We start from the raw sequence: 22,081 nt of genomic DNA on the forward strand, positions 1-22,081 counted from the left end.
AATTCTCCACTACATCCACGCACAACTCACCACACACCCCAACAAGAGTGAACTCTACCCTCCCTAGCAACCAATTTGGTTGCTTAAGAAACCTGGCTGGAGTCACTCAGCACGCCCTGGGATTCTAAATCGTAAACTCCAGGGTGGTAGTCAGCTTCTTCACTCGCTGACCTACCCAGGTTAGGTTATTTAAATCGTTTAACAGGATTTACGGCTTACGTCATCATGGCAACAAAGCTGTAAAATTGGCTATAACTTTACTCAGAAAAGGTTAGAAAGTGAATTTATCAGACTAAAATCATGTTAACACGAATATTGTTTTTACATATTACTTATTTTAATGTTTACGAATTGGCCCCATTCACTTCCATATTATGTGCCTCAGTGTAAACCAGATTTTAGCTATTTTAAAGAAATGTAGGGACGAATTGAAAATAATTTTTGTGGTAATCAATATTATGCCTCAAATTGAGCCTGTCCTTTGAGAAATTTAGTTATTCAGTGCCTGATTTTCGCACATGCAAATTAGGACTCTGAGTAACTGAGCTCGGGTGAATTTCGAAGTAAACGTCCGAAAGAACTACATTTCCCGTCATGCAACAGTTACTACACGTGATCACGTCCACTGGCATTCTGGGAAGGAGAAGCTCGTACAGGGGCTTGTAGACCATTTTAGCTGCTGATGACATCGAATGATTTGAGGGCAAAGTCTTAGTTTTCGTCGAGAAGACAGTCGTTTGTAGTCGAAACATTTCTCAGTATTTGAGAAATAGTTATTTTCAACGTCTCGTTGGAAAATATCTGGTGAGTTTGTGTTGTTAAGGAGTTAATTTGGTGTGTATTTCACCTTGTAGAAACGACAACCCCCAATGGCAGTCTCCATTTTGATGCGTCTTCCTTTAGTAAATTGCACTTTAGTTCGTGTTACAGACGGACACGATGACCATTGCAGCACATTATTCTTCTACGGCTTAATATTGCAATGCCAAAACTTAAAAGTGTATTTAGATATTAAAAGTGGTCGTAAAAAGCACCGAAGGACACAAGGACACGTTATAATTGCAATGCTCTATTAATGTATAAAATGTGTGTTTAAACGCTGTCCACATGTTACTGATTATGGAATTGCACCGATATAATTATTGTGGTCGATAATTAATTTTTGGGCATATTTTCAAATCTTAGGACTGACCGATAAAGTGACCGATATTTTAAATTTACGTTTCAATGTTTCATTGAAATTGTGCATCAGAACACTACAGTATACAGAAAGAAAAAGTTTTAATTGAATTGAAAAAAAAAACCAAAAAGGGAAAAAACCTCCGATATTGTCGGTTTCCCCATTTTGGCCTAATCAGGTTGATGGCTGCCAAAAGTTATAAACAAATCGTAAATATTGGCCAGTGCAGATATGCTAACTGATTTATGACTTTTTCTGTTCTTCTGTTTATTTCTATGACAGTTTGCATGTAATTGTAAGACATTTTTTCATAACCACCCCCTGTAATTGCTTGTGCATTTGAATCCGATTTGTGCATTTTGTTGCATGCATTTGTTGATTGTATCACTCGTTTTTGAGATGTTTTAATCTCCATAGAAGTAAGATAAAAATGCATTTTCTTGTATTTTTAAAAAACTGTGCTGAGAACTGACCAATGTTGCTTTCTTGGTAGATTGTCTGCCTGGATTTGTGTGCAAGGCTTGCATAAATTAAGCTACAAATAATATCAAATAAATGTGTCTCTGACTGCTAAATTTGGGAGCATGTAACATGTTGACCTTGTTCTCTACGTTTTTCACAGGCCTTTTATTTGGAAACAAAGATGGGTGCAGATAAACGGTAAGTGTTTTTTGTAGCCCATTTAATTCTGTAGTGTAAATATTCTCTGAAAGTAATGTTTTTAAAAGAAATAGCAGTTTTAATGAATGTTTTAATTCATTTATTTTTAATCAGGGTTAGCCGTACAGAGCGCAGTGGCAGGTATGGCTCAGAGCAATCTCGAGACGACAGCCGCAGAGACCGCCGAGATCGTGATGACCGTGGATATGATTCGCATCGCTGGAGTGATGATCGCCGTAGCGAGCGCTATGACGGTGAAAAAGACCGAAGTGATCGATACTGGAGCAGAGACAGTCCTGAGGTGAGGACTACTTCAACTTCTGCTAAGTGGTTGTAAAATGTTTTGACACAGACTGATGCTCATTTGATCGTTTCTTACCTATGTAACAGCGAGGAAGGAAGCGTCGTAGCAGTGATGGATCTGATGATGGACATCACTCAGATGGTGACTACTCTGAGCATGATTACAGAGGAGATCCAGCTGATGAAAAGGAGAGCAAGACCATCATGCTCCGAGGTCTGCCCATGAACACAGCAGAGGGAGATGTAAGTCTTCTATCTTTTCTTTCCACAAGCTTTAAAAGCCATATGTAAAACAAAATCTCCAGTTGTAAAATCCAATTGGATGAGTAATGTTTGAAGCATTAGCCTAATTGTAAACAGACTACAATTAGGTTGAAGTGCTATATTTCTTGGTTGCAGAATGGCTTATTTTAATGATTAAAGGGGTTATGAAGTGTGTTTTTAAAATAATTTTGTAAACTTTTTTTTTTTTTTTTTTTTGCACCAAAACACAATTAAGTAATATATGATAATTTTCCACCCTGTTTTTGGCCTTCTGTCTGAAATGCTCCCTTTTGGCCTAAGCGTCTTCAACGTAAACGCCCACTGTTCTGATTGGCTAACATCATGCACCCCCTCAAAACAATAAACTGAAACTTGACATTATAAAGCAAAATTGCAGGGTTTACACATCCAACAGTTTGCATCTGAATATATTAAACTGTTCATCTCAAGCACATCTCTTATCCCTCAACAACATAAACTATCAAACAGACATGACAATTGAAGTATTAAGGAATTAAATGGTTTACTTACATTTTTGAAGTGATTTTAACTGCCCCATCCTTCCATAACATTTCCTTTGCAAAGCTTGAATCATATTATGACGTTTCACAAGAAATCTATGCTGATATGAGCTGAAAAAAACAAACAAATAGTAGTCCAAAGATCGGTGAAATTACACACACAAACACAAACTGTAGGCGCACTGAGGTGCACATTGCCTGAAATACACCGAAACGGTCACAGATGTCCTATGTTTAAATAGCGCAGATGGATGAAAGAATGCATCCATGACGTGTTTGTGCTCAAAACAAAAAGGAGCAGCAGCTGAATGAAAGAGAATTGCTTTTTCTCAGAGTTGAAACTTGACATTGCTTTTGTCTTTTAAATGTGGCAGCGGTCAAAGGCTATGTCCACACAAATATGTTTTAATTTGATCTTTTTCTCAATGTTTTGGCCTTCCGTCCACACTGAGATGACGTTTTTGTTTTTGGAACGTTTTTGGAAACTCTTTCCCAAGTGGATACATTTGAAAATGTTGTAGTGTGGACTGAGAAAATGGAGATATCAGAAAACGATTACTTATTTGTTGTCTTGTGACACAGTAATCTGATCCTTTCAACCCAAAACAATCAAGATGGCGGCCTACGTTACATCAGCACTATTGCACCTGATATACACTTTGTAAAGATAAATGTTACTTTGTACAACCTTCCCATTGCATTCCTTTAAAGGCTACTGGAAGTTTACTCTGAATTGGTGTCCAGCGACAGAACACTAGGACAATTGCATTTCATTAGTGATTTTTCACATGCATATTAAAGGGATTTAAGAGTTTTCATACGTTTTATTGCAGACAGTCAATTTTTAGAAAATGCTTGTAAACACTTTATGTATCCGGATTAATGTAGATGTAGCCAAATAGTCTGTGTAGGTCATGTTTATATACAAAATAATTAAACATGTTCTAGATGATTCTCCTTGGGTGTTATGTTAGGAATAGTTAGCGACAGAGGGCCTACTCTCTTGACTTGAAATGCGTGCCAGTGGGTGGGGCCATGGGTGCGATGACGCATGTTGTGGGATGTGTAAATACAAATGAGCAATGTGACGTCATGAACAGACAGATTTAAAAACGAGATGTTTCAGCAGTGTGGCATCTATAAACAATGATAATAATCCTTAGAAGAACCTTAGGGTGTCCGTACTTGCAGTGCTTGATCCCTAATTATCTTTTTAGATTGGGAAGGAAGTTTTGAGTTCTGAATTTTTTTTTTAATACTAGTTAAACAGGCACTTTTAACTATAAACAAGCCTGAAACACACCTGTGACTCTTATTTTGAAGTGACTGAGACTTAGTTCCATTACAATGCTCTATAGTCAAGTAATTTTATGCCCTACATATTCACCAAAATGAGGGTTTTGTGTATATGTGCGTGTGTGTGTGTGTGTGTGTGTATATATATATATATATATATATTTTGCTTTAAAAATGTATCACAAGATGAGGTTTGATAACGAATGAGGTTTAATGTTTTTCACAAGATATGAAGTTGGAGACACTGTGTACGTGCTGACTGGTACGTTTCTAAATGGCCACATTTTTCTTTGCATGTCCTCACTTTAGTTGAGACAACTTAATTAGGCTATCTAATCAAAATAACAAAATATGCATTGAAGTGAGGATTAAAATATGGATGAACATCAATGACAAAAGATTCAAACATAGCAAATCTAGATGAGGTGCCAGTGATGTTTCTTTTTATAGTATAGTTTCCTCATGTCTAAATATCAAGGCAATTTTGATTCTCCTTTTCTTGACCCCTTTAATATTTATTGAACAGCTGTGTTTTTTTTTTATTATCCTGCTGTTATTTAATATATTGCCATGGTTTTATGAAAGTAATAAGCCGCTCTGATTTTAATGTACCTAACACCACCACTTTCTGTAGTAAAATCACAGTAATACATGGGAGATAGGCCGAAGGTCAGTTTGATAGATTTTATAAATAATTACCAATATTTCTCTTTCATAGTTTATTTGGTTAACCAGATGAAGATGGACCAAAACTATTGGTCAACCAATAGTGGATTTTGTCAATACAGATAAGGTGGTGGAAAAGGCAGATTACTGATTAATCGGCCAATAGTTTTTAAAATCCTGGATACAGTTTATTGTTCAAACAAAATCCCAATAATAACCAGTATTTTTTTATTATTTTTTTATACTTACTAGTTAAACAGGCACTTTTAACTATAAACAAGCCTGAAACACACCTGTGACTCTTATTTTGAAGTGACTGAGACTTGGTTTCATTACAATGCTCTATAGTCAAGTAATTTTATGCCCTATATATTCACCAAAACGAGGGTTTTGTGTATATGTGTGTATGTATGTATGTGTGTGTATATGTATATATATGTATATATATATATATGTGTATGTGTATATGTATGTATAGATATATGTATGTATATATGTATATATATATATATATATATATATATATATATATATATATATATATATATATATGCTTTAAAAATGTATCACAAGATGAGGTTTGGTAACGAATGAGGTTTACTGTTTTTCACAAGATATGAAGTTGGAGACACTGTGTACGTGCTGACCAGTACGTTTCTAAATGGCCACATTTTTCTTTGCATGTCCTCACTTTAGTTTAGACAACTTAGCCTAATTAAGTTGTCTAAACTATCTAATCAAAATAACAAAATATGCATTGAAGTGAGGATTAAAATATGGATGAACATCAGTGACAAAAGATTCAAACATAGCAAATCTAGATGAGGTGCCAGTAATGTTTCTTTTAAATCTAAAGGGCGTTGTTATAGTATACTGTAAAATCAAGCCATTCTAACTGTAGAATCCTCTAGCGCCGGCCACAGAGGAACAGGAAGCAATAATAATAATAGTAATAAAAAATATATCCGCAACTATCCACATCAATTTTTGACTAACTATCAGCACAAATTAATCGGTTAAACTGATATATCGTTCTACCTCGAACCAAAATATGATGAACATTAGAGGTGTAACGATTCATCGATCTGGATCGATCCAATGATCCAATTTTATTGATACAATGTGTAAATATCGATATAGACTATTTTTAAATATGTACCTTTATTTTAATACTCATGTCAGCTATGTCCGTACGCATTTCCGTCATGCAATGAAGCAACCTTATTACATTCATTTCACTTTTTGAGCACTATATACACTTTTGATGTGGGACAACTATGTGCGCAGGGTCTGTGAAGCCAAATTGTGCTCTACTATCTGTGCGTGCGCATCAACCGGGCTTCCCACAAAACGTGAGCTCCAGTGACAGGATCTGTGCGAGCATGTCAACCGGGCGCTCCTTAAAATGCGAGCTCATGACAAATGCAGAGCGGCTCACATGGGCGATTTAATTCTGGCTTCCTTTTGATATCGTTGCACATGCGACCCATTTTAATTTTACATGAGAATTTTTATTTTAAAGTACCATGGAGAAGTTCAACCATGTGAAACATCTTGACAACGACGACATTTTGAACAGCACTAACGAGGGAAAGAGAAACACCTGCTGCCCAACACTAGCATCAGTTATAAGACGTTACACATTACACCAACACCCTTACTAACATTTATCCCAGTTAACTGTAACATAATTTTTCATTACAACTGTGGAAGTTGTAGCCAAGAAAACCGCGGATGGCACGGATAGTTGGAAACAAGTCATGGGTATGTATGTACTTTGAATTTGATTAAACTGAAAAATAAGCTGTAATCAAATGATTGATGCTGACTTTTGTGTGACGTTATATATATTTTTTTCAACATCTGAAGTACCTTATTTTGTTGTGTATGTAAAAATGTGGATACTAAATTTGCACTTTCAGAGAGCTCAATAAAATATTCAAATTATATTTTGGTTGCATTTGAGGGAAAAAGAAATTGTATCGCGGCAGACTTTGGTGTAGCCTATTGGCAAATATCGGATCGCAGCCCAAGAGAATCTATATAAGATCATATTGTGATGAAACATCCGATTTGCACCCCTAATGAACATTAATTCATTGACTATGTCTATGCACAGTATTAGTCTTATAATGCAGGCCATTTACATTCAGACGTTCGTGATTAATGATTTAATTAGTGGTGGTGGCATAGTGGACTAAAGCACATAACTGTTAATCAGAAGGTCTCTGGTTCGATCCCCACAGCCACCACCATTGTGTCCTTGAGTAAGACACTTAACTCCAGGTTGCTCCGGGGGGGGTTGTCCCTGTAATAAGTGCACTGTAAGTCGCTTTGGATAAAAGCGTCTGCCAAATGCATAAATGTAAATGTAATTGTATTATAATAAAACTGTTCTGCATATTGTTATTAGAAAATTAAACAAATAACATAAAAATAACTGGCATTGGTCAGATAAATGCAATTGGTTGATCTCTGCTCTCAATGCTTGTTGCTTTATTTAATTTGACTCCCCATTTAAAATCTGCAGATTCGAGCTGCAATTGACCAGCTGGAGGGGCCAAAGCCAATGGATGTGCGGCTGATGAAAAAGAGAACAGGTGAGATTGATGTACCGCGGGTCCTCCTCCTCCCAAACAAACCAACCTGTGTCCACTGGGCCAACCTGCTTCTGTACAAAAACCTTTTGCCATAGCAACATGTTAACTGCTAGAACAGTTGAAAGAGTTTTGTTGTAAATTTAGATGCAAGATTGGAGGTAAGTTTTTGTGTGGCTCAGAATTCTGTTAATGCCAATTAAAGTTACATCAACGTAACCTTGGAATCATGTAGCTTCTTCATATTTACATTTTAAAAGAGGATAAAACATATTAAAGATTATCCAATAAAGTCATGATACTGTTTGAAATGATCATTGCCTTGTTTAGATTTATTACTGTTTGCTTTGTTTTATTGTTGGAACAACCTATTTTATCAACGTAAGGCCAGTAGGTAGAATATTACGAGGTTCTGTTGCTATGGTAAAAGTTTCCAGGCAACCCCCCCATATACCTCTCTTTGGCCTCTCTGGGTCAAGGGGGGTCCCGAAGCAGTTTGTGAGAGAGTTTGAATATTGTACCACTGATCCATTTAAACTAACACGCCTCCCGTCTGTATATCTGAATGCCTCTCTAGGTATAAGCCGAGGTTTCGCCTTCGTGGAGTTTTATCACTTGCAAGATGCTACCCGATGGATGGAGACCAATCAGGTTGCTTCCTAATCACCAAGTCTAGCTTTTGCTCTGGGGAATAATGCAAATAAAATAGAAAAAGACTAAAGTTGCTGCCCCAGCAGACTAAATGGACAGTATTGGACCAGAGCCCCTGTTTTTGAAGGCAAGGTGTGACCAAAACATAGAAGAGCCGTTTGATGGATACACTGGCTTTTCTCCTAATTCATGTTAATTACATTACCAGAACTGTTTAAGAGGGAGGAGTTAAACAATGCATCAATTAATAGGTGTGACTTGAATTAATGACTGACTGAAATGGGAATTATGCCACAGGTTTTGTGACAATTTTAACATCATGCTCGCAAAATTCATTAAACCTTGAAGAATTTTGCCAGTGCTATTAGTTATTTGAAGCTAATTCTAGTAGTATTAGGTCTTACATCTGGTGCTATAATTAACCGACCCATTTTCTCTGAGAAATTTGGAATAGTATGGGAAAATGGTTCTTTTCTGCAGAGAAGCCACTTTTACTATGTGGTAAGCATATGCTTTGTCTTGAATGCCCCAAAGTCCCCCAACCACCCCCCACCCCAATTAAGAAAGGACTACTTTTTTACACACTGTTCCGGCCCCATCCGGACACTCGGGTCCCAAACACACACATCTGACACATGCTTACATGTTAATCCCTCCTGGGGGACCCTCACCCTAAACCCTCATGGCTAATGTGGTTATTCTTGGGCTGAGATCAAAGCTGCATAAGAAAAGAAATAACCAAACCCTGTCTTCCTCTTGCAGAAAATGCTGACGATTCAGGGAAGAACTGTTGCCATGCACTACAGCAACAACCGTCACAAGTTTGAGGACTGGCTGTGCAACTCGGTAAGTTACATCGGCTTCCCAGATGTTTGAGGATATTTTTTGGTTTAGTATTTCACTGTGCACAAGTTCATTTTAAAATAGTTCTGTTACCATTTTAATATGAGGTTCCAGGTGATTATTGTTTAACATAAGTGACACCAACTTGCACCTTAAATACTACTAATGCTATCAAAAACCTTCCCCAGTCAAACTTTGTCATCACACAGCAATATTAGGTTTGGAAATATGAGTTACAGATGTAGTCTGTCTATTGCATTGACATGATTTTTAGGCAGTTACATTTAAAAATGTTGAAATGGTCTACTTGTTGGTTCTACTTCATGGTAAGTATTCAAGCCACTCTAGTGTGCTTGTTACCTAGTGCCCAATAGTAGAGTTTTCAATTAAAACGCTATGACCGGTTGCTTGCAGTGTGGCCTGTACAATTTCCGGAGGAGGCTGAAGTGCTTCAGGTGTGGCGCAGCTAAAGCTGGTAAGTAGCACTTCAAACAGAAAGCCGCTGTCTGCACCTATCCGGATTTTCCAGTCAAACACGCCTGTGCATTGAGCAAAACCAATTTTTTTATTTCATTTTATTAATCAGGAATCAGCTTGATAAATCTTTTTAGGTTGGTAAATTGTAGCTAGACATGCATCGATATAGAAATGTTGGCCGATAATAACGATAATTGTTTAAATGTTATGCCTTGAAGCACCGATGCCAATATCATGTAATCATTTTTTTTGTTGTTTTTTTTCTGGCAAAAGTCGAACAGGTTTAGGAACTTTGGCCGATAATTGTTGTAAAGTTCTAACTAGAGATGCACCGATATGCAGTCTTCGCCCAATTACCACTGATATTTTATTTTTTGGTTATGACTAGACATACATATAGAAATGCACAGATACAGAATCTTTGGCTGGTAATAACTGAATATTGATATGTTATACCAATAGATGCAATGAAATATAAACACTGGCCGATATTAACTAATAAGTTGTTTTATGTAAAAGGGTGATAACTGATATAATGACTTCGATTAATAGGTTTATTTGCTTGCAATTTAAAATGGAGCATCAAAAGTTGGAAAAACAAGCCTTGATATTATCAGCTTCCAAAATAGTCACCGATATGTCTATTTGTAGTGATATGTTAATCTGTCCAAAGCCATTATGGAGCTGTTAAACAGATCTGTGTTGAAAGAAACTCAATGTGCTTTATTTTTTGTGTTTGCCTTTAGATTCGGAGTCTAGCAGCACCACAGGTGGCACAGAGACTCAATCCAGTGGCGATTACTATGGCGACAGTAAGGATTGTTTTAATTTCACTGCTAAATTATGGATGCACTAATATGAATTGTTTTTCTTATGTAGATAGTTAAGCTGTTGTGTTAATGTTTCAAACAACAAAGGGAACTTTGGCATAAAAATTTGGTATAATCATTAATTATTTTTTCAATCTGGCCTGTTGTTATTGATTTTCAGTGTTGGCCACTGAAGACCGATACTGATTTATTTACACTAATATTGGCTGATTGTCATCAATATATTGTGCTTTCTGAATACAAGGATTTTGGCGTTGATGTGTTTTTGCATATCTTGACAGCCATCATTTTGAGGAATATCGCCCCTCACTCCACCGTTGAAGCCATCCTTGCTGCACTCGCCCCTTATGCCAACCTCTCACCCGGCAACATCCGCCTCATTAAAGACAAACAGACCGGACAAAACAGAGGGTTTGCATTCGTCCAGCTGGCCTCTCCTTTGGTAAGTAACACGAACATGTTCCTGTTACCTTCCACTTTCATTGTACAGAAAAGAGCCACTTGGACATTCTGCTTAATGTCCTTTAAGTGTTCCATGTAAGAAATTCATACATTGGAACAGCATGAGGGTGAGTTAATGATGACAGAATTGTAATTTTGGGCTAACTATCCCTTGAAGTAATAGTGTATACAAATCGCTGTGGTTGCTAAGAAAACAAAGGAAAACTATATGGTGCCACGGATGGCAGCCTCGGTGTGGAGCTCTCTAGTTCTTTTTGCTGTTTTTGTTTGTTTGTCCTGTGTTTAGTCCTTTTATTTTCCAATCAGTTTTATCAGGGACAAACTGCTGAACATTTGGCAGCTCATACCAGACAATCCTTTCCCGCTTTTTATGTTTTGCTGGACATTTTATCCAGAGGTGTTGTTCAAGGGTGCTATGAGACACAAGTGAGGGAAGCGAGCTGGCGCACTGGTTAAGCTCCGTCAGTGTGGCTTTCTAACAGCACTGCAGAGGATTTATCTTGCGAATCTCTGCTCTCTACCCAACAAATCGGATGAACTACACCTCACTCGTACAAACAAGGACTTTTCAAACTCTGCTACCTTTCGCTTCACAAAAACCTGGCTTAGTGAAGCCATTCTGGACAGAGCGTTACATTTGTCGGGCTTTCGAATGTTCAGAGCAGATCACATTGCAGAGTTAACCTTAACTTTAAAACCCTCAGGATTTTATTTTGACATTCTGAACTCCTAGATGCCCTGTATGTGTCTGTTTGTTGTCAAGTTCACAGTAGTTTAATTTGTTTCTTATTCAAATTCTGGTAAAATGCACTTTGTGCTCTGTTCTAAATGCATATTGTAAGTGAACCGAACTATTGAGCATCTACATCCGATGTTGTTCGTTAGTAACGCTTAAATGCTGCGCAACGCGTGAAGGTTTAAACTAGCCACGAGTGTAGCCAGAGCAGCGCAATTCAATAGCATGCTGCACGAGCATACTATATATCTACTTATTAAACACTGCCCTTTGTGATTCACAGAGCTATCTCACATCTTAAAGTGGCTTTGAATAAAATGCACGAGTCATATGAACTACTTCAATGGTGTTTTTATGGTCCTTTTATGTCAGTTCTGGAGCTTCACAGTATGAATACTACTAACACACAGTATCGCATTTGGATCGGGCTCGTATGGACCAATGCCCGATCCATCTAAAAACATCAGTATGGGAGCCGATACTGCTCCAGGTATCATATTGGCGCATCCCTAATTCTAAGATCTTCTAAAACAAAATAAGGAATCTTTGACTGTTCTTTTGAGGGTAACCAATGCTTGTCAAAGAACTTCAATAGCATTAAACAAGCTTTTACACTGTGACTGTTCTGTTTATGTCTGATGATGTTTTTGGTTTCACAGGAAGCATCACAGCTCTTAACTATCCTACAAGGTTTACAGCCCCCTCTCAAACTTGATGGAAAGACCGTTGGTGTTGACTACGCCAAGAGTGCTCGCAAGTACGCTCCTCATATTAGTTTGCAGCTCATAACTTTGCCCTGTTTGTCCAAGTAGTCTGTCAATATTCGTTTTTTCTTTTTTGTCATGTAGTATAGCTCAATTAATTTTTCAGTATGCGTCTTTAGTAAGTGTTCTTGTTTGTTTTAGGGATTTGTTATTGCCTGATGGAAACCGCATTAGTGCCTTTTCGGTTGCCAGCACGGCTATCGCAGCTGCCCAATGGTCCTCTAGTCAGGTATTAACAACTTTATTTTATCCATGTAAAGAAAAAAATTATTCATGCATGACCAATTTCATTAAAAAAAATTCCCTTTACAGCCTCTGCAGAGTGTGGAGCCTACATCAGAATACAGCTATCTACAAGAGGGATATATGCCCTATTCACAGGTCAGCAGACTGCATCTCAAGACTTGGCACAAACAAATGCAATCTAAATGTTTATCAATGATTTTTGAGGTGCTGAAATGAGCTGTTTTTGTTCTGTCGTTTTTTAGGAATACCAATACTATCAACAGTCTGGAGCCATGGACCCTTCCCAGGCTAACGGCATACTTGGAGGTAACGTTTCAAGAAGGGTAAATTCAGGTAAATTTAGGCAACAGTGTGAAAATGGGGCGAAATTGTTGGAAAACTCTGGCCTATATGGACAGCTAGTTTAAGAAGGACTTTGAAAATAAGCTTAATTTTGAGATGCCATGTGATCTGTAGTTAAGTATGTGTTGATTGACAGCTGCTCCAGGAGTGAAGATTCTGCCCACTGCTACAGGAGTTGTAATTTCTCAGGGTGCACAGGTCTATCAGCCACATATGTTCAGCCAGCTGGCCACTCAGGCATGTGTCATTGTCTTATTTGTAGCATTAATTATTGTTTATTTATCTTCTTTTTTTTTTCCAGACATTAATACTGTTATTATCATGCTAATGTCATTACAATCCATTCTGTTGGCAGACGTTACAAGCTGTGCAGATTGATGGCAAAGCCCAGCCTATTCTATCTGCTGGCATTAATTCCGTCCTGACAACCTCTGCAGTTGCAACAACAGCCACGGCAACCACCACAGCAATGGCTACCTCTCAGGAAAACCAAGCCAGTAAGAGCCAATCGCTAAATCCACACTTTTACAAGCAGAAAATAGTTACATTTCTCTGATTCCTTTTGACTCTTCCATCTTTTAGATGCTCCAGACACGTCATCTTACCAGTATGATGAATCTTCTGGGTACTATTATGACCCAAGTACCGGACTGTACTATGATCCAAACACACACGTATGTTAGCTTCCAGTTTTGTATTTGAATGTAGAAATTGTGATTACCAGGCTTGAAGGAGTAATGGGAAAATGTATGGAAATTCTTGCTAATATAGATTTGTCAAGTTTTGCTCCATTCTAAAATGTTTAACCTCTTCAACAAAAAAATGTACACTTAAAATGTTCAAGTCTCCGAATACCAAAGTCAGGCATATGGGGTATTGTTTCAAAGCTTAAAATCTCAAATGTTTATAGTTAACTCTCACTTCCGCATTCATGTTACATAAAATAACAAAATAAGGCCTGAAACATTCGCATCGCAAATCAGTGCCACCTAGAGGTCACATGGTAAAAATATTAGTATGAAATGAGTCTTTCAAATAGCTCTTAAATGGATAAATTATATTTCAAATGAAAATTCATTCTCAGGATGTGAACTGAATAGTAAACTTTTTGCACAATACTACAGTTTTAATATAAAGTGAAATATGATATTTGTAAGACATAAAAAAAAATCTCTTATGTGCTGATCACTGATGCCCCAAATAGCTAAAAACTAATTGCTTTAACCTTAGGCAGTTTTCTAAAACATTTGGCCAATTTTTGGCAATTAGTCCACTGTGTGTAAATGGTTAGCATTAATATTTAAGTGTGAAAGATTGCAGGCGGCAGTCCAAAAAGGCCTCTGAGTTGAAGAGGTTATTTAGGTTCTTAATTGAGTGCTTCTGTAAAGATGTCAACTTTAGTGGATTTTGCAGATAACGGTAAGTTAACTTAGGTGGTGGAAAATGCAGATAACCACTTAATCAGCCAAAGGTTTTTACAACCGATGTTATATAATGTTAAAAATATTCTGTCTTTCCTTATGACGACCACTGACACAAGAGTTCAAAATGAATAATCCCAATGCGATTATTGTTCAACCAAAATCCAAATTTGTTTTATTAATTGGTGAAACCCTACTTCTGCGAGCAAGTTTTATGCTACAGACAAGCATGGTGACAGCAGACTGTCCTTTTTAAGGTTTTATTGAACACATTTGTACACTTAACTAATAAGTATAATCAGTCAAATCAATTTAATTTGATTAAAGGGTTCTAAATGTTGTGTTTGTAGTACTACTACAATTCTCAGACGCAGCAGTATCTTTACTGGGATGGAGAGAAGCAGGCTTATGTGCCCGCGGCTGACACCAGCAGCTCAGCTGCCTCTACGTCTACTCAGAAAGACAGCAAAGAGAAGAAGGAAAAACCCAAGAGCAAAACCGCTCAGCAGGTAATAAAACTCCCCCAAGTTCATTTAGAAAATAATTCTGGCTGTGGTAATAAAGTCGGGTCCACACTGCAGTTTATTATGGCCTAAAACCACCCACTTCAACAAGAGTGTAGGACTGTAAAATGACCAACCACAGTTCCTTTTTGAATGTGATGTTTAGAGAGGGGTATATCTAAAATCCAATATAACTTGAAAGCACACCAGAATATACAGGTGTGCTCAAAGATATCTTGTTTATATCTCAAATAAACTTGAGTACATTTGAAAGATCGAGTTCCATTAACCTAACAAACATTGGCAGAGACAGAAGTTTGAAAGAAGTGGATGTGGATTTTGTAAACTATTTCCCAACAAACTGAGGAACCCTGGAACTGTCAGTGGAAATTAAGTAAATCCAGTTGAAAAAGCAGGTTTAATTTATTTTTTGTATTATGCATCTTGTGGTTTGCAAAACAATCCATTGGTGATTTCTTAAAATTTCAAGACTGCTATTGTTCAGAATCGGACCTTTTAGATTGTGTCTTCCTCTTTGTGTGTCAGATTGCAAAAGACATGGAGCGCTGGGCCAAGAGTCTGAACAAACAGAAGGACTTCAAGAGCAGCTTCCAGCCCATCAGTCAGGAGGAGAGGAGAGAGGCGGCGGCAGCTGATGCAGGCTTTACGCTATTTGAGAAGAAGGTATAAGTGAAGATGCATCCAATTCTCTTTTGTTTGAATTTCATGCTACTTGGTATGTTTATCTCATTGTTTTTTTTTGTGTTTTTTTTTTTCATGTGTGCAGCCAGGGGCACTGGAGAGACTTGTAACAGAGGCATCTAAAGCTACAGAAGAAGAAAGCCCTTTATCAAAGGTCTGTAACAATCCAAATCGTTCCATACATCCAAATTTGCATGCTTCATCCACTAAATGTATGTACTTTGCTGTAGTGGTGTGTGATATTGACAAAAAATGATATCTCAATACGTTCTGGGATTTTGTCGATAACGATAATTTGCATCCTTTAAAAATCATACCTGCAAACTTGTCGCTTTTCGGCGAAAATCGCCATTTTCTTGGTCAATTGGGTCATTTACGTGAATCGCGTAGAACCGGAGAGTTTTTTTATGGGGGGGGTATGCTGCCCGCCCTTCATCTGCATGCCATGGAGGCTAGAATTGAGAAACATTATTGGATAATTCTTATAATTGACATTTCTCTGGGCCAATCGGACTCTTAGCACTTGCGTCAGAATCTTGAAGCACACAGCGTCAACCACGCGAGTCTGATGGAAACTCATAACGTGTAGGAATCCTATGTGAAATTCGAGGTAAGTCAAGCTTTTTGGAGCAAAAACAAAAGCTATTTGTTTGCTTGATTCAAGTAACGTTAGCTACCGCTTTTTATGTGATATAATTTACAAAATAATATTGTATTGTCTATGGGTGGAACGGTACATGTAAGTTATTCGTATTGAACCGAAACTGTACGGGTGTCACGGTTCGGTGCACGAATTTGCACAGAGAATACACGGGAAAAAAATAAATAAAACTCTAGATAGCGATAAATTTAGCTCTATTCGCGTTTGGTGTGAACGCAGCATAATAAACAGGCTGCGATGTCAAGATTGTAATGCTGTAGTGTGTGTGAGTGAGAGGCGCGCGGGCGCGTTCGAACATTGGAAACAAAAACATACTCCATCATTTTGTTAATACAGGACATCATTCAAACTGCAAAGTGTTTACTTATTTGTGTACACTCGCAATCAAATACAACATTGTGCTTTTGTCACACTCTAAACTCTTGTCAAACTGTAACCTACAACTGTCACCCAACCAAACACACACACACACACACACACACACACACAGTTTTAAAAGCAAAACATTTATCCAACCCCATTTCAAAACAGTCTGTGGGTTCTGTCTTTTGGACATTCATCATATCGCATTGGTTTTCATTTCTTGTCCTCAGAGTACTAATCTGTTTATTTTTAAGTTACACATTCTACGTTGCTTAAAAAAGAAAATCAAATGTGTTTTTAATGGTAGTATTATATTATACGGAAATCAATTATTTATAATTCAGATGAGAATAAAGTTAGGGTTAATTAAAATTAAGGAAAACAAATATATTGGTCTGAAATATAGCAAATTAATTTTAAATTCATTCAGGTACAATTACCAAACATATCTCAAGGTGTTTTTATTAATTTTTATTAATAAACTAATTGTATAAAACTATTGTCAGTGCACTACAAATAAACTGGTTCTAAGCCTTTATTAATAAAACTCATTTAAAAAATACAAGGCTTAAGACAATGATAAAAATGCTATCTATATTTTTGTTTTGCTTTTCACTCCATTGTACCGAAATCGTACCGAACCGTGATGTCTGAACCAAGGTATGAACCGAACCGTGACTTCTGTGTACCGTTCCACCCCTAGTATTGTCATCATACCTATAAATTACGTTGAGCTATGCTAAAAGTGGTATGAATGGTTTCCAAAACGGTACAAAAACTATTGTTTTACTCGAGGGGAGGTGGAAAATGAGCTTAATTCCCCAAATGGTGGAATATCCCTGTAACGTTAGCTAGGCTTATCGTTAGCCGGGTATCCAATCATCCATCTCCCCACCCCCCCCGGCGATACGGTCACCTTTTTTACTCTTGAGGAGTTTGCAGGTATGAAAAATGTGTTTGTAAAAGTCTTATCTTATTAACAAGAGCGATCTAGTATAATATATTCACTTTTTTGCTGAATGATTCCGCTTAAGTTTGTTGAGTGTGTTTTTGTACTGGTACCTTGGCTGGTTTATCCCTGTCATAGACAGCTGACACCCAGAGCTCATATTCTTCATGTTCTGTGCAGTGGTTAGTTTGTAGATGGTGAAACAAATAAGTTGTCGAGCTGTCTTTAACGGCAAACGATTTTCAGCGTAGTTTGCAGATTGCTGTCTGTTGAGCAACATCTGTCTTTTCAAAGACTGGTGGTGTCTGTATTTTGTCTCTTGGCGCTGTTTGTTTACAAATTTTTAATTTCAGTCATGCATTTTTTGGCAGCTATGCTAGCTTAACTTTTGGTGCAGTGACCAAGTATGCCTGTACTAGCACACTGCATTCTAATAGGCTACATCATGCCGTGAAAGCATGTTCTCTCAATGCACACGCGTAGTAGTCTATCCTACTAGGCTACATCATGCAGGGAATGCGTGGACTCGAGGCGTGTTTTTTGCAAATTGAGTGACATACTCTATGTCAGCTCGCACATCGTTAAAACAACAATTAAGATATTATCGTACACAATACATATCGCACACCGCTACTTTGCTGGTGGTTGGAAAAAACATACTTAAGTTTGCAAGTATTGAGGTGTAGTACCACTTAAAATTACATTTTGATACCACAGTTTTTGGCCAAAAAATGTCATATCTATGCATCCCTAAAAATCATCATCATTCATTCATGCATACTATTGTGGCTTTTTAACCATTTTTGTAGAACTACGAAAATGGCTGATAATAGCCAAAAAATTTATACATGCAAATCCACTGAAAATAGTACATGACCAGGGCAGTTATGGTTTGTTTTTGATGCACTAATTCACGTCTTGTATACTCTATAGTATGGATAGTGTGTAAATTGGACGACAGCCTGATTGACTGATTACTGGCACTGTTGGGTTTTATAACAATCTCCTTGGATGCAGGTTGGGTTGGTGGCGGCATACAGCGGTGACAGTGAGCCAGAGGAGTTTGCAGAGGGTGATGACAGGGAGGACAAGTTGACCGACTGGAAGAAGATTGCGTGTCTACTATGCAGGAGACAGTTTCCTAATCAAGAAGCTCTGATTCGCCATCAACAGCTCTCAGATCTGCATAAGGTAATTGAGTTGAGTTTTAAAATTGGTGGTGTTTGCTCAAACTTGGGAATGAGCAATTTAAACATTAAAACCTCTAATTCTAAGTATTTAACTTTGGCTTGTAACTTATCCCAGTCTCATGAATGATGCCTAAAATCATGCACTTTTTTTAAGGATAGGTGCGCAATACTTTTACAAGCCATCAGATTTTTGCCTGAAAGGAGGTTAAAATGGGTGAAAAAAAATCCCAAAGATTAGCATTAGAGGTCCTGAACCAAATTAGAATATTAGAGACTTGACCATAGTCTCTTTTGTAAGCAAACACCAACCACGTAGGATTGTGCAAGCCAGTTTTACTCGCAATTTATTAAAATGGACATTTTGTTTTACCTTGCTTTCATGCTTCTGTTCACATATTATTTATGTTTGTGAACACCAGCAAAACTTGGAGGTCCTTCGAAGAGCCAAACTGAGCGAATCTGAACTGGAGGAGTTGGAGAGGAAAGAGACCGAGGTGTGGAGTCATTCGGTAGAAATAAATGTGGTCACATTTTGCTCTTTTAATGAAATTCTTTGGAAGTTAAATGACTGACTTTCCTGTTCCATATAATAAACAGATGAAGTACAGAGATCGAGCAGCTGAGAGAAGAGAGAAATACGGGATCCCTGAACCCCCAGCACCTAAGAAAAGGAAATTTGCCCAGCCAACACCAGTAGTGTAAGTTCATGAACTGCTTGTTTTATTCCAGTAAAGGTTAGAACCAAGTCTAACAATGTCTGTTACGTGCTGTAAGAAAAGAATATGCAATTATTGCACCCATTTTGTTCAATTTGATTTTGCAGAAATTACGAACAGCCCACAAAAGACGGACTGAACAGTGATAACATTGGCAATAAGATGCTTCAGGCAATGGGCTGGAAAGAAGGGAAGGGGCTGGGCAGAAACCAGCAGGGCATCACAGCACCTATCGAGGTAAGACACAATCTAAACCCCCACATAACCAGGTTTACATAGTTGATGTCATAAGTACATGATTAAGAGGTAAAAAATGGTAGTTATAATTTGACCTTTTTTGGCTACTCTTGGACTTTGCATTAAAAAAAAAAAAAGGATTTTGTTGTGCTAACTTTGTAAACATGCAAAACTCACTTGGAAAGTCTCAATTTATTCCACTAGGTTTGCCAAAAGCACTAGAAAATATGTTTTCTCTACCACATTCCATCACAATATACAGATCTGAAATGTAGGTGGCGCTCTAACGCATTTTAGCCCTCACAGATGTGCTCGTATTCTGGTGTCTCCATTGCCTTCTGCTGGGATGATTTTTATTAAAAAATTTTTGTCCCTGATGGATCATTTTATTCTTAAAGCGAACAGCTCTTTTTAAGTTTTACAAGTTAAGGAAAGGAACCATTTTGCATATTTCCTCAAAGTAACAATAATAATTAAAATAATTAAAACCCTAACATTTCATGATTTGAGAGCGCATATAATTGTGGGTTTAGTACAGTAAATCAAATAAAATCCTTAAGCATTTATCATTTCTGGTTTATTTTTAAAAATTAAATTGTAATGAAATACAGAAAATAAAATGTTATTTATCCAATTAATCAGAGAAATAATTGAAGATTAATCATTTGCCAAAATTATCATTAGTTACAGCCCTACATGGGAATGTTTAAACATTTTATAAAGAGGTACAAAAGCTTTTTTTTTATTGTTCTAACAATAAATAAAATATTTATTTTATATATTCAATATATATTTCCGATATCTCAGACTTCTGGTTTTAAAGTGTTTTGCATGGTTTCTCTTATGTAGCCTGTAGGTAAAGTACCACTTTCACAACGGTCACGTCTGTTTATGGTGGTTTTTCTGCATTAACGTGAGAACGAGAAAAAATTCAAATTAAATATTCTTATTTTTAAATATGTTCTTAGGAGTGCCAATCCTTTAACATATTGTGGATATTATTATTTCTGGGTTGTGCTTTTGAATTCAGAGTTTCTACAAAAGTGTTTCTAATTATAAATCAACTATTGGTTTTTTCATATCTGTGGTTTCATGCTTACTACGATATACCAACGTCCGATAAATATCGGCAACTGATACATCGGTGCATCCCTTTTTATCATGTAATGTTGGAACTTTGACTTGTTGATTTTATTTTCTTGAAAGTGAATGTTTGTCATTGATGTTTGTGTGACATCACTAACATAACAGCAAAATCGTTCTAGATTACAAGTTTACAAATTGGAAGACGGAAGTGCCGTTTCATTTCACTTTTCAAAGAAGGAAAACTAAAATATGTTCGTTTTTGTGAGTTGTTAAATATGCAGTTTAAAAGCTGCTCAATATTTCCTTGTCATGGTGACAAATATTTTCTAAACTCGTCAGCAGGTGTGGCTGAAAGTGAATTTTTCGCCCTGCATTCTTGTGTGCAAATAGTTGACACTTAAGTCATGTTTTTCAAATATGTGATTGTTGTTTTGTCTGCAGGCCCAGTTAAGGATGAAGGGAGCTGGTTTGGGCACTAAAGGGAGCAGCTATAACCTCTCCGCTTCGGATACGTACAAGGACGCCGTAAGGAAAGCCATGTTTGCACGCTTCACAGAGATTGAATAAACAATTCTGTCATGTCTGGATGTTGTGGCCTCTGTGCTTTGAGGAGTGTCATATTTATTTTGAATTACAAACTCTGTTGTTGAAGGTGAGAAATATGATTGTAGAAAAATGTGTACATGTGTACAAAGCCCTTAAAGAAATGTGAAGAATGTGCTTTTGATTTCGGATTTTTTTCCAAAATAGTTTAAATTGAACTGTAAAGTTTGTATTATATAAATCTCATTGTTGTACATATGAAAATAAATGAGAGAACCTCAATTGAATTGCTTTCATTTTCTGTTGCACAGGACCAGTTACCCTTAACAAGAATTTGGACTAATTTGTAGATCTTAAATAGCTTTCATGCCTACATAACCAGAGGTATAATTAAGAGGGTGTGAATTAAACGGTCATGCTGAAGATATTCAACCTGTTTTACTTTCTCAACACAGAGTTTGGGCATAGCACTTTTAAAGGTGTCATAAAGAACACTTTTGTCCTCTTATTTTTATAATACATAATGAATGAGACTATTGTACCTTATTTAAATATTTGTTTTTCACATCCTCAGTTTTCCTATGAAGCTACAAGCTCCTGTGATCATTTGCGTGTGGTTTTATTTGTTAAACTATAACATGTTTAAACATGATTGGTTGCGGCTGGTTTCATTTATTTGCTGCCTGTGGCACACCCGTGAGCATCTTCATAGGAATCGACTATTGAAAGAGAACATGTTATTGTTAGGTTACTGCTGACAAACTGGGTGGAGAAACTTCACTGCAATGTCACCAATGAACATTCACCAATGCAAACAAGAGTCTTAGAAAGTTGTTTACACAAGTACAATTTAGTATTGCCTATGTGGTTAT

General features: G+C 37.1%; 1 protein-coding gene across 4 annotated transcripts; it reads left to right on the top strand.

Annotated features, from left to right (window-relative positions):
- Positions 1 to 646: 646 nt before the first annotated feature.
- On the top strand, positions 647 to 21,491 carry LOC127646446 (RNA-binding protein 5-like). 4 transcript variants are annotated; one of them, XM_052130110.1, is made up of 25 exons: positions 647 to 804; positions 1,803 to 1,840; positions 1,955 to 2,141; positions 2,231 to 2,386; positions 7,421 to 7,490; positions 8,065 to 8,138; positions 8,901 to 8,984; positions 9,396 to 9,456; positions 10,205 to 10,270; positions 10,570 to 10,730; positions 12,146 to 12,243; positions 12,392 to 12,479; positions 12,563 to 12,631; positions 12,739 to 12,829; positions 12,975 to 13,075; positions 13,194 to 13,335; positions 13,421 to 13,512; positions 14,610 to 14,768; positions 15,309 to 15,446; positions 15,550 to 15,618; positions 18,455 to 18,628; positions 19,047 to 19,121; positions 19,225 to 19,325; positions 19,451 to 19,580; positions 21,108 to 21,491. In XM_052130110.1, exons 2-25 carry the CDS (start codon positions 1,824 to 1,826, stop codon positions 21,231 to 21,233), a joined length of 2,529 nt encoding a protein of 842 aa, XP_051986070.1. In that variant the 5' UTR covers positions 647 to 804; positions 1,803 to 1,823; the 3' UTR covers positions 21,234 to 21,491. The 4 variants fall into 4 exon arrangements, with proteins under 4 accessions (XP_051986070.1, XP_051986071.1, XP_051986073.1 ...); XM_052130111.1 differs by having other exon boundaries at positions 12,739 to 12,802; XM_052130113.1 differs by lacking the exons at positions 647 to 804; positions 1,803 to 1,840; positions 1,955 to 2,141; positions 8,065 to 8,138 and having other exon boundaries at positions 2,336 to 2,386.
- The last annotated feature ends 590 nt before the right edge of the window (positions 21,492 to 22,081 follow it).

The sequence above is a fragment of the Xyrauchen texanus genome, chromosome 7, assembly GCF_025860055.1.
Source record: "Xyrauchen texanus isolate HMW12.3.18 chromosome 7, RBS_HiC_50CHRs, whole genome shotgun sequence".
Classification (NCBI taxonomy): Eukaryota; Metazoa; Chordata; class Actinopteri; order Cypriniformes; family Catostomidae; genus Xyrauchen; species Xyrauchen texanus.

Coding starts and splice junctions, on each gene's coding strand:
- LOC127646446 (XM_052130110.1), top strand. Junction 10,271..10,569: donor TGGCGATTACTATGGCGACA/GTAAGGATTGTT, acceptor ATATCTTGACAG/CCATCATTTTGAGGAATATC. Junction 15,619..18,454: donor AAGAAAGCCCTTTATCAAAG/GTCTGTAACAAT, acceptor CCTTGGATGCAG/GTTGGGTTGGTGGCGGCATA.